The 11,911-nt window shown below is 45.2% G+C and overlaps 2 protein-coding genes across 2 annotated transcripts in view; both read left to right on the top strand.

The window, feature by feature from the left end:
- The window catches only part of acadm (acyl-CoA dehydrogenase medium chain), a 9,779-nt gene extending 1,920 nt beyond the window's left edge, over window positions 1-7,859 (top strand). Inside the window, exons 3-12 of the mRNA XM_046862694.1 lie at window positions 1-21; window positions 1,658-1,727; window positions 1,833-1,933; window positions 2,219-2,299; window positions 2,814-2,944; window positions 3,837-3,945; window positions 4,735-4,875; window positions 5,132-5,227; window positions 7,034-7,282; window positions 7,410-7,859. The exon at window positions 1-21 is cut by the window's left edge and continues 77 nt beyond it. Coding sequence (XP_046718650.1) covers window positions 1-21; window positions 1,658-1,727; window positions 1,833-1,933; window positions 2,219-2,299; window positions 2,814-2,944; window positions 3,837-3,945; window positions 4,735-4,875; window positions 5,132-5,227; window positions 7,034-7,282; window positions 7,410-7,481 — 1,071 coding nt within the window. The 3' untranslated portion in view covers window positions 7,482-7,859. The remainder of the gene's footprint in view (window positions 22-1,657; window positions 1,728-1,832; window positions 1,934-2,218; window positions 2,300-2,813; window positions 2,945-3,836; window positions 3,946-4,734; window positions 4,876-5,131; window positions 5,228-7,033; window positions 7,283-7,409) is intronic.
- Window positions 7,860-9,453: 1,594 nt separating this feature from the next.
- LOC124394339 (kinetochore protein Nuf2-like) lies at window positions 9,454-10,312 on the top strand. The gene is made up of 2 exons (XM_046862476.1): window positions 9,454-9,538; window positions 9,737-10,312. The coding sequence occupies exon 2, from the start codon at window positions 9,746-9,748 to the stop codon at window positions 10,310-10,312; it is 567 nt and encodes a 188-aa protein (XP_046718432.1). The 5' UTR covers window positions 9,454-9,538; window positions 9,737-9,745.
- Window positions 10,313-11,911: the final 1,599 nt, after the last annotated feature.

The raw sequence follows: 11,911 nt of genomic DNA, 5'->3' as shown, positions 1-11,911 counted from the left end.
GATTATGACAAGAGTGGTGAAGTGAGTGTGCACACACACACACACACACACACACACACACGAGCAGTGTAACGGCACACATAATCACATCGAGCGGTTTCAGTACGTGACTTTCAGTTCAGTGCACGTGTTCTAAATGCGGTTCGTGTTTTATGGGTGAAACAGTTATAATCTGTTTTCCCTCACAAACATACACGTTTTTCATTTTATTATTATTTAATGTCACAAAAACAGCTGTATTATATATTAACATGATCAGATAACCCTCACCTGCTGCAGTCTCAGCAGTGTTTCTGGGAGTGAATGAATGAAGGATGAAAGGAATAAATTAAAGATTAAATGTAAAACTCTTTTAAACACATCTGTATCACACAAATGGTCTAATAAATCTAATGTATTTAATTTGTGCAAATTTAATAATTTACTCAAATATAATAATAAAGTATAATAAAGTCTATTGCATTAGTTTGATTTATTCACTTTTTTTATTTAAACCAAGCAGAATTGTTTACTAACAAAAGAAAAGTGTTGATATTTACAAATGTTAATAATAAACAGACTTTAATGGGCATGTAGGTGAAAGGAAGAAAGGTGATGAGGAGGTGATGGTCTTTAGGAGAGCAGAGATTAAGAGGATGAAGAGTGGAAAGTCGGTTGGACCAGATGACATACAGGTAGAAGCATGGAGATGTTTAGGAGAGATGCAGTGGAGTTTTTAACCAGATTGTTTAACAGAATTTTGGAAGGTGAGTAGATGCCTGAGGAATGGAGAAGGAGTGTGCTGGTACTGATCTTTAAGAATAAAGGAGATGTGCAGACCTGCAGTAACTACAGGGGAATTAAGTTGATCAGTCACACCATGAAGTTATGGGAAAGAGTAGTGGAAGCCAGGCTGAGAGAAGAGGTGACCATCTGTGAGCAGCAGTATGGTTTCATGCCGAGGAAGAGCACCACAGACGCATTATTTGCTTTGAGAATGTTGATGGAGAAGTATAGAGAAGGACAGAAGGAGCTGCATTGTGTGTTTGTGGATTTAGAGAAAGCGTACGACAGGGTGGAGAGAGGTGTTGTGGTATTGTATTAGGAAGTCTGGTGTGTCAGAGAAGTATGTGAGGGTGGTGCAGGACATGTATGAGGACAGTGTGACGGCAGTGAAGTGTGCAGTAGGAACGACAGACTGGTTCAGGGTAAAGGTTGGTCTGCATCAAGGATCGGCCCTGGGCCCTTTCCTGTTTGTGATTTGTGGTGAGAGTAGGGAGCAGGTGGGGAAGATTCTGGAGAGGTGGCGGAAAAGAGGAAGAACAAGGAGGAGGTTTATGGATGTGTTGAGGGAAGACCTGTAGGTAGTTGGTATAAAGAGGCAGATGTAGAGGACAGGGGGGTATGGAGACAGATGATCCACTGTGGAGACCCCTAATGGGAGCAGCTGAAAGAAGAAGAATAAAATACAATAAAAAAAAAAAAATGACAAGCAATTTTATGTTTTGCATTTCTTCCCTGTAACCGAAATTGAACCAAACCGTGAGCGGGGGTACCAAACCCTAGATTTTGTGTACCTTTAATTTACACCTCTAATACACACACACACACACACACACACACACACACACACACACACTTCTGTATCTGCTTCTAAACATTGTGGTTTTCTGTGCAGTATCCGGTTCCTCTGATCAGGAGAGCATGGGAACTCGGCCTGATGAACTCTCACATTCCTGAAAGCTGTGGTAAGTTCTCTCTCTGTCTCACACACACACACACACACACACACACACACACACACACAGACACGCACGTAGGTATGCAGTGATGACTCTGGTGTTGGTGTACAGGAGGTCTGGGCTTGTCCAGCTTTGATGCGTGTCTGATCACCGAGGAGCTGGCGTACGGCTGCAGTGGGGTTCAGACCGCCATCGAGGCCAACTCTCTCGGCGTGAGCTCATCTTTATTCCCCTCATAATAAGAGTTCAGGACCATCGTGAATAAAGGCAGTTAAGATTAGCCATGTTTTTAGCAGATCTGGGTGTGATTTATTTAGGCCACACCCCCTCATTCCACCCATGTCTACCAGGCTCCTCCCCCAGGACCTGTAGATTGTCTGTTTTTTCCTCTATGAATAAATTAACTTCTGCGCTTGGGTTAAATCCTCATGTTTTATAAATGTTCCAGGGTATTTGTCTGAGACGAGTTTAAATTAGATATATTTCTGTTCTCACAGCAAATGCCCGTCATTATCGCCGGGAACGAGGAGCAGAAGCAGAAATATTTGGGCAGAATGACTGAGGAGCCGCTAATGTGTGTAAGTATTTACTGTCCTGTGTGTTACATATGAATATTCATATTTTATTACTGCTTATTTATTCTTCTTATATATATATATATATATATATATTACACTGTATATACAGAGTGGAACCTCGATATTTCATGACTGTTTATTTGGAACTGGACTGAGAGTAACTCACAAGTAACATTTTAAAACAGTTTGTACTAATAAATTACATAAAAATGTTTAAAAACCTATTTTATTATAATTTTTCTTTAAAGTAATTAATAAACCATTTATAACAAGTAATTCACAATTTATGCTGAGTTTACAGTACAGTGCAATTGCCCTTGAAAAAGGAAACACAAAATAATGTCAAAATGCACGCGAGCGGTCACAGAACCAAACCCACGAGTACCGAGCTCACACTGTGTGTATAAATATGCAAAACATAATGTGTGTGTGTGTGTGTGTGTGTGTGTGTGTGTGTGTGTGTGTGTGTGTGTGTGTGTGTGTGTGTGTGTGTGTGTGTGTGTGTGTGTGAAAGGCGTATTGTGTAACTGAACCCGGTGCAGGATCTGATGTGGCAGGAATAAAGACTCGTGCTGAGAAGAAAGGAGACGAGTATATCGTCAATGGACAGAAGATGTGGATCACCAACGGTGGAAAAGCAAACTGGTGTGTTCATTCACTCGGGACCTGAATTCATTTATTCATGTGATTGACTGATTCCTGTGGTTTGGGTGAATTAAGTGATTCGGTGACTCAGGTGATTTGAGTGATTGAATGATTTGAGTGATTGTGATTGAATGATTTGAGTGATTGAATGATTTGAGTGATTGAATGATTTGAGTGATTGAATGATTTGAGTGATTGAATGATTTGAGTGATTGTGATTGAATGATTTGAGTGATTGAATGATTTGAGTGATTGTGATTGAATGATTTGAGTGATTGAATGATTTGAGTGATTCTGTGATTTAGAGGTGTGGGAATAACTTCTGATCTAGTGAAGAGTTTCGATTCTGCTCTATAAAATGGTTTGTTTTTAATTCCTGTGTTTTGCAGTAGACGTGTGAAGGGTTTTCAGTCTAATATAAAAGTCATGTTCATTTTTTTCCTGCGGTGCCTTTAAATAATTTTGCACACTTGGTAAATATGAGTGATGAAGGCTGTAAAAAACCCACATTTCAGTAGATCAGAGCTGGAGTCATGTGTTGGGGTCAGAAATTCTCTAAAACTGCAGGAGATTATCACCGACATCACCACCATCTGTTTGGAATGGTTAGAGAAAAAAAGCTTCTACTCTCATCCAAAACCTAATTCCAGCATCTTCAGTTTCCCAGACACTACTGGAGCTTCAGAAGGGATCTGGTTCTATGGTCAGATGAAACCAAAATAGAGCTTTTTGGCACACTTCTTGGTATTTGTGCACACAGACAGCAAGCCATGTGTGAAGGTTCCTCATGTCCAGTTGAACAGTGGTGACTCTTTAATGTTCTGGGGCTGTTTTTCTACCTGTTTTTCTACCGTGTGTGTGTGTGTGTGTGTGTGTGTGTGTGTGCGCGCAGGTATTTCCTGTTGACGCGTACTAACCCTGACCCTAAATGCCCGGCCAGTAAAGCTTTCACAGGCTTTATCGTGGACGCAGACACACCAGGAGTTCAAATCGGCAGGAAGGTGAGAATTTTCATTCCCTGGATGTGACCTGCTGTGTATAAATAGATCACCGTATCATCACACATCACTGAGGGCATTCACAGTGTATCAGAGTTTAGCCTGGAGCTACCTTCTAATAATACACACCACGGCCAAAAGAATGTGGACACCTGACCATGAGATTGGTCTGTGCTTCTTTTTGAACATCCCATTCCACATTTAGTCAGCGTTCACATTCATCCTAAAGGTGTTTAATAGGCAGGAGATCTTCACATCTCCAACCCATCTGGAAAGCAGCTTTGTGCATAAGACATTGTCATGCTGGAACATGTTTTGGGTCTCCTAAGTTCAGTGTCCAGTGGGTGGGGCTAGCTGGGTGTAAAGGTGAGCTGGTGGGTGGGGTGAGCTGGTGGGTGGGGCTAGCAGGGTGTAAGGTGAGCTGGTGGGTGGGGCTAGCAGGGTGTAAAGGTGAGCTGGTGGGTGGGGCTAGCAGGGTGTAAAGGTGAGCTGGTGGGTGGGGCTAGCAGGGTGTAAAGGTGAGTTGGTGGGTGGGGCTAGCAGGGTGTAAAGGTGAGCTGGTGGGTGGGGCTAGCAGGGTGTAAAGGTGAGTTGGTGGGTGGGGCTAGCAGGGTGTAAAGGTGAGCTGGTGGGTGGGGCTAGCAGGGTGTAAAGGTGAGCTGGTGGGTGGGGCTAGCAGGGTGTAAAGTTGAGCTGGGTGTGACCTGCCGTGAACGAGTTGCTTTGCTATCTTGAAGATGTGAATGAGTTGAGTGTTTGTTCTCTGCATGGTGGTGTTTTTTCTGTGTGCAGGAGATGAATATGGGGCAGAGGTGCTCAGACACTCGCGGCATCACCTTCGAGGATGTCAGGATCCCTAAGGAGAACGTGCTGATCGGAGAGGGGGCGGGGTTTAAAATTGCTATGGGAGCCTTTGACAAAACACGCCCTCCTGTAAGGCTTCCTGCGTTCAGATGAATGTTTCTTGCACAGGATCTGGAGTGTGTTTGATGTACACTTTTATCTCCAGCATTGTTCTTCTATAAGTGAACACTTCCTGTAGGGGTTTAAGTGCATCAAAAGTTCCAGCTATGAGTATCTGCTGATCTTTACAGAATAGTAACGTTATTCTACACTTTATATAAATATATATATTTATATGTGTGTGTGTGTGTGTGTGTGTGTGTGTGTGTGTGTGTGTGTGTTCCAGGTTGCTGCAGGAGCGACTGGTCTCGCACAGAGGGCACTGGATGAAGCGATGAAATATTCATTAGAGAGAAAAACTTTTGGTCGCTTTATTGCTGAGGTACTGAACCTTCTGTAAATGTGAGGAAGAAGAGTGGGGTGGTGCAGGTCGAGGAGAGGGGTGGAGGAGGAGGAAGATGGTGTGGAGGAGGAAGGAAGAGGGTGTGGAGGTAGAGGAAGAGGTGTGGAGGAAGAGGAAGAGGGTGTGGAGGAGCAGGAGGAAGAGGGTGGTGTGGAGTAGGAGGAAGATGGTGTGGAGGAGCAGGAGGAAGAGGGTGGTGTGGAGGAGCAGGAGGAAGAGGGTGGTGTGGAGGAGCAGGAGGAAGAGGGTGGAGGAGCAGGAGGAAGAGGGTGTGGAGAAGGAAGGAAGGAAGAGGGTGTGGAGGAGGAGGAAGAGGTGGTGTGGAGGAGGAGGAAGAGGGTGGTGTGGAGGAGGAGGAGGAAGATGGTGTGGAGGAGGAGGAAGAGGGTGGTGTGGAGGAGGAGGAAGATGGTGTGGAGGAGGAGGAAGAGGGTGAGGAGGAGGAAGAGGGTGAGGAGGAGGAAGAGGGTGGTGTGGAGGAGGAGGAAGATGGTGTGGAGGAGGAGGAAGATGGTGTGGAGGAGGAAGGAAGAGGGTGTGGAGGAGCAGGAGGAAGAGGGTGGTGTGGAGGAGGAGGAAGAGGCTGTCGAGAAGGAAGGAAGGAAGAGGGTGTGGAGGAGGAGGAGGAAGAGGGTGTGGAGTAGGAGGAGGAAGATGGTGTGGAGGAGCAGGAGGAAGAGGGTGTGGAGGAGGAGGAATATGGTGTGGAGGAAGAGGAAGAGGAAGAGGTGTGGAGGAGAAGGAAGAGGGTATGGAGGAGAAGGAAGAGGGTGTGGAGGAGCAGGAGGAAGAGGTGTGGAGGAGGAGGAAGATGGTGTGGAGGAGGAAGAGGTGTGGAGGAGAAGGAAGAGGGTATGGAGGAGAAGGAAGAGGGTGTGGAGGAGCAGGAGGAAGAGGGTGGAGGAGAAGGAAGAGGGTATGGAGGAGAAGGAAGAGGGTGGAGGAGCAGGAGGAAGAGGGTGGAGGAGCAGGAGGAAGAGGGTGTGGAGAAGGAAGGAAGGAAGAGGGTGTGGAGGAGGAGGAAGAGGGTGGTGTGGAGGAGGAGGAGGAAGATGGTGTGGAGGAGGAGGAGGAAGAGGGTGGTGGAGGAGGAGGAAGATGGTGTGGAGGAGGAGGAAGAGGGTGAGGAGGAGGAAGAGGGTGGAGGAGGAGGAGGAAGATGGTGTGGAGGAGGAGGAAGATGGTGTGGAGGAGGAGGAAGAGGGTGTGGAGGAGCAGGAGGAAGAGGGTGGTGGAGGAGGAGGAAGAGGTGTGGAGGAGCAGGAGGAAGAGGGTGGTGGAGGAGGAGGAAGAGGGTGTGGAGGAGGAGGAGGAGGAGGAAGATGGTGGAGGAGGAGGAAGAGGGTGTGGAGTAGGAGGAGGAAGATGGTGTGGAGGAGCAGGAGGAAGAGGGTGTGGAGGAGGAGGAATATGGTGTGGAGGAAGAGGAAGAGGAAGAGGGTGTGGAGGAGAAGGAAGAGGGTATGGAGGAGAAGGAAGAGGGTGTGGAGGAGCAGGAGGAAGAGGGTGTGGAGGAGGAGGAATATGGTGTGGAGGAAGAGGAAGAGGAAGAGGGTGTGGAGGAGAAGGAAGAGGGTGTGGAGGAGAAGGAAGAGGTGTGGAGGAGCAGGAGGAAGAGGGTGGTGTGGAGGAGAAGGAAGAGGGTGTGGAGGAGCAGGAGGAAGAGGGTGGTGTGGAGGAGGAGGAAGATGGTGTGGAGGAGCAGGAGGAAGAGGGTGGTGTGGAGGAGGAGGAAGATGAGGAAGAAGCCATGTTTGTAATTGTTGGCTGTTCCCTTGGCTGCAGCACCAGGCTGTATCCTTCATGCTGGCTGAGATGGCGATGAAGGTGGAGCTAGCTCGGCTGGCCTATCAGAGAGCAGCGTGGGAAGTGGACGAGGGCAGGAGGAACACCTACTACGCCTCCATTGCTAAGGCCTACGCTGGAGACATCGCTAATCAGGTGGCGTGTGACGCAGTGCAGGTGTTCGGAGGAAACGGATTCAACAGTGAATATCCTGTGGAGAAACTGATGAGAGACGCCAAGATCTACCAGGTCTGTCAAGAACCTTCCAGAGCAACACCTCACTTTTCACCACCTCACTGCCTTCTGATTTCCTGCTGATATCATACACACACACACACACACACACACTTTACAAATTCCTTGTTGTTCTCCTCAGATTTATGAAGGCACTGCTCAGATCCAGAGGCTCATCATATCTCGAGAACTTATTGGCAAATACAAACAGTGAGAAGGTCCAGTGTGAAGATCTGGAGCTCCGTCCCCCAACAGCAGCACTTCAGAATTTAAAGAATACACGAGATTTATAAACATTGAACACGTTTCAGTGTGGAGTTCCTACAGTAACGCTGTAACAGCTGGAGATGTTCCTGTTCTCCTCTTCTGTCTGCACCTTTTATATCTTCATGATGTGTTTCAGTTCATTTCTGGAGTATCAGATACCTCACACACACACACACACACACACTCTGCTCCTCCTCCTCGCTCCATCACCTTGATTATTTTCTGAACAATTAAAGTGTAAATGCTCTGGAACACATCTGGAGTTTTCTGTAGTTTATAATCAGCAGATCTTTCAATTATAATAAAGAACAAATGTTGGTGTACAGTGGTGTTGTTATTATTATTATTATTATTATTATTATTATTATTATACATGGATATTTGAATAATATTGATCCCACACTGGATCCAGCAGGCACAGACTCTACTGTTGTTCTTCTGGATCTGGTGTCTACAGCAGCTTAGATAATTAACTGTTAAAAAATTGTAATAATTTTTAACCGTGATTGTGAAGGATCTGACGAACATTTTGACCAAAGTTAACTGGGTTCTAGTGCCACCATCATTGGACCTCCGCCATCTTGAATTTTTGTCCACAAATCTCCACATTTCTGCCTGTTATCTTCAGGGTGAATCAACCCAGCCATTAGTGTTGCACAAGCCAGGTCACTCTTAGTGCAGGTCTCAGGCCCAGGTAAATGTGGAGGTTATGAAGGACATCCAGCATAAAACATGTACCAAATCAAATATGCGGATCACAAATCAAAATTTCATAGCGGATTGGTCGAGGCCCGGGTTACCAACAACCACCACAGGTATCGTTAACAACAGGGTAGGAACCAACAGGAAGACGTGTACAGAGACTGGAGGAGAGTGGAGGAGAAGTGGAGGAGAGTGGAGGAGAAGTGGAGGAGAGTGGAGGTTCAGGTTGGTACTTTAAATGTTGGTACTATGACGGGTAAAGGGAGAGAGGTAGCTGATATGATGGAGAGGAGAAAGGTAGATATGCTGTGTGTTCAGGAGACCAAGTGGAAAGGGAGTAAGAGCAGGAACATTGGAGGTGTTTAAACTGTTCTATCATGGTGTGGATGGGAAGAGAAATGGTGTAGGGGGGATTCTGAAGGAAGAGTACAGTAAGAGTGTAGTGGAGGTGAAGAGAGTTTCTGATAGGGTGATGATCGTGAAGGTGGAAGTTGAAGGGATGATGATAAATGTCATCAGTGTTTATGCTCCACAAGTTGGCTGTGAGATGGAGGAGAAGGAAAGATTCTGGAGTGAATTAGATGAAGTGGTAGAAGGTGAATGTAGGAATGAAAGATTGGTGATTGGTGCAGACTTTAATGGGCATGTAGGTGAAGGGAACAGAGGTGATGAGGAGGTGATGGTAGGTATGGTTTTAAGGAGAGGAATGTGAAAGGGCAGATGGTGGTAGATTTTGCTAAAAGGATGGAAATGGCAGTGGTGAACACGTATTTTAAGAAGAAGGAGGATCACAGGGTGACGTATAAGAGTGGAGGAAGGTGCACATAGGTGGACTATGTTCTATGTAGGAGATGCAACCTGAAGGAGATTGGAGACTGTAAGGTGTTGGCAGGGGACAGTGTAGCTAGACAGCATTGGATGGTGGTCTGTAGGATGGTTTTGGAGGTGAAGAATAGAAAGAAGAAAGAAGAATAAGATGGACTGAGAGGAACTCAGGAACTCAGGAACTAACCAATATATATATACGTATATATACAGTAGTTCCTCTCAGTCCTTTCTGTCCCTATATATAAAGTTTTAAAGTTCAGGATGAGACCTGCTATTCAGGTGTGTGTTCCAGCCAAGAAGGAAAAAATTGGGGATTGTTCTGCTCTAGAGCTTCATAGCAGAAATAATTGATGATGATGACGATGATGATGATGATGATGATGGTGATGTGTATTTTTGGTGCATTCAGGCCCTGTCTGTGACCTGGATGGAGAACCAGCTCTGGTCCAACCCACAGAGGTTCATCAGAACCAGGTGATGGTAATTTAGTTGTGCTCCTTGAACCCTTAAGTTTCCATCAAAAGTCTCTTACTGCAGAAGTAGAAGAAAAATATTTTATTCTCATGAAGATCCAAAATTAAAGGATCCAGCAGAAAGATGAAGATAAATGTTTGGACTTAAGGTTCATTTATTGCGGTAAAAACGGAGATCATTGTATGTGTGTATTTTCAGGATTCTGGGATGAAGGAGAAGGAGAGGTTTCTGGGGCTGAAGGACAGTGTGAAGGAGAAGCCGGAGGACATTCTAAAGAAACTGGAGCACAGTGTGAAAGAGAAACTGGAGCCCAGTGTGAAGAAGCTGGAGGACAATGTGAAGAAAAAGAAGCTCAAATATTGTGTGCAGGAGAATAAGGTGCACAGACTGAATGAGCTGAGGGATAGTTTGAAGAACGTGGAGGATAGGTTAAAGAACCTGAAAGATAGTACGAAGAACCAGGAGGACCGTGCGAAGGAGAAGCTAAAGGACAGTGTGAAGAAGAAGCTGGTGCACAATTTCAAGTGGATAGAGGAAAATGTGAATGTGCTGAAGCACTGTTTAAAAGAGGATTTGAAGTTGATGGAGGACAGTCTGGAGGAGGGGAATGAGAGTATGATGATGATGGACAACATTATGATAGAGAAGCTGGGGAAGTTTCAGGACAGTGTGGAGGATAAAAAGAAGGACCTATATAAGGAGGAGATGGAGCTACTTGTTGTTCTACTCAAGGGCTGTGAAGTAAAAATAAACGTATGTGAGATACACATCTGATTTCAATCACTCAAGACCATGTGGGGTGACATGTAGTGATGCAATAAAATAAAATAAATAGCAAAGTTTAGAGATGAGCACTAATGTGCAGTGATATGTAGTGATGTGTATTGATAAATAGTTATGTGTGGTGATGAGTAGTGATGAGTAGTGATGAGTAGTGATGTGTGGTGATGAGTAGTGATGTGTGGTGATGAGTAGTGATGTGTATTGATAAATAGTTATGTGTGGTGATGAGTAGTGATGAGTGGTGATAAGTAGTGATGTTTGGTGATGAGTCGTGATGTGTAGTGATGAGTAGTGATGTGTGGTGATGAGTAGTGATGTGATGAGTAGTGATGAGTGATGAGTAGTGATGTGTGGTGATGAGTAGTGATGAGTAGTGATGTGTGGTGATGTGTGGTGATGAGTGATGTGTGGTGATGAGTAGTGATGAGTAGTGATGTGTGGTGATGAGTAGTGATGTGTGGTGATGAGTAGTGATGAGTAGTGATGTGTGGTGATGTGGTGATGAGTAGTGATGAGTAGTGATGTGGTGATGAGTAGATGTGTGGTGATGAGTAGTGATGTCTGGTGATGAGTAGTGATGTGTGGTGATGAGTGGTGATGAGTGATGAGTAGTGATGAGTAGTGATGAGTGGTGATAAGTAGTGATGTTTGGTGATGAGTCGTGATGTAGTGATGAGTAGTGATGAGTAGTGATGTGATGATGAGTAGTGATGTGGTGATGAGTAGTGATGAGTAGTGATGTGTGGTGATGAGTGGTGATGAGTAGTGATGAGTAATGATGAGTAGTGATGTGTGGTGATGAGTGATGTGTGGTGATGAGTAGTGATGTGGTGATGAGTAGTGATGAGTAGTGATGTGGTGATGAGTAGATGTGTGGTGATGAGTAGTGATGAGTAGTGATGAGTGATGTGTGGTGATGAGTAGTGATGTGTGGTGATGAGTAGTGATGTGTGGTGATGAGTAGTGATGAGTAGTGATGTGTGGTGATGAGTAGTGATGTGTGGTGATGAGTAGTGATGAGTAGTGATGTGGTGATGAGTAGTGATGAGTAGTGATGTGTGGTGATGTGTGGTGATGAGTAGTGATGTGTGGTGATGAGTAGTGATGAGTAGTGATGTGTGTGATGAGTAGTGATGAGTAGTGATGTGTGGTGATGTGTGGTGATGAGTAGTGATGAGTAGTGATGTGTGGTGATGAGTAGTAATGTGTGGTGATGAGTAGTGATGTCTGGTGATGAGTAGTGATGTGTGGTGATGAGTGGTGATGAGTGGTGATGAGTGATGAGTAGTGATGAGTGGTGATAAGTAGTGATGTTTGGTGATGAGTCGTGATGTGTAGTGATGAGTAGTGATGAGTAGTGATGTGTGATGATGAGTAGTGATGTGTGGTGATGAGTGATGAGTAGTGATGTGTGGTGATGAGTGGTGATGAGTAGTGATGAGTAATGATGAGTAGTGATGTGTGGTGATGAGTAGTGATGTGTGGTGATGAGTAGTGATGAGTGGTGATGAGTAGTGATGAGTAGTGATGTGTGGTGATGAGTGGTGATGTGTGGTGATGAGTAGTGATGAGTAGTGATGAGTAGTGATG

This window comes from Silurus meridionalis, chromosome 12 (genome assembly GCF_014805685.1).
Source record: "Silurus meridionalis isolate SWU-2019-XX chromosome 12, ASM1480568v1, whole genome shotgun sequence".
Classification (NCBI taxonomy): domain Eukaryota; kingdom Metazoa; phylum Chordata; class Actinopteri; order Siluriformes; family Siluridae; genus Silurus; species Silurus meridionalis.
The sequence above is the reverse complement of the archived record's forward strand: the minus strand, read 5'-3'. Positions and strand labels throughout refer to the sequence as shown.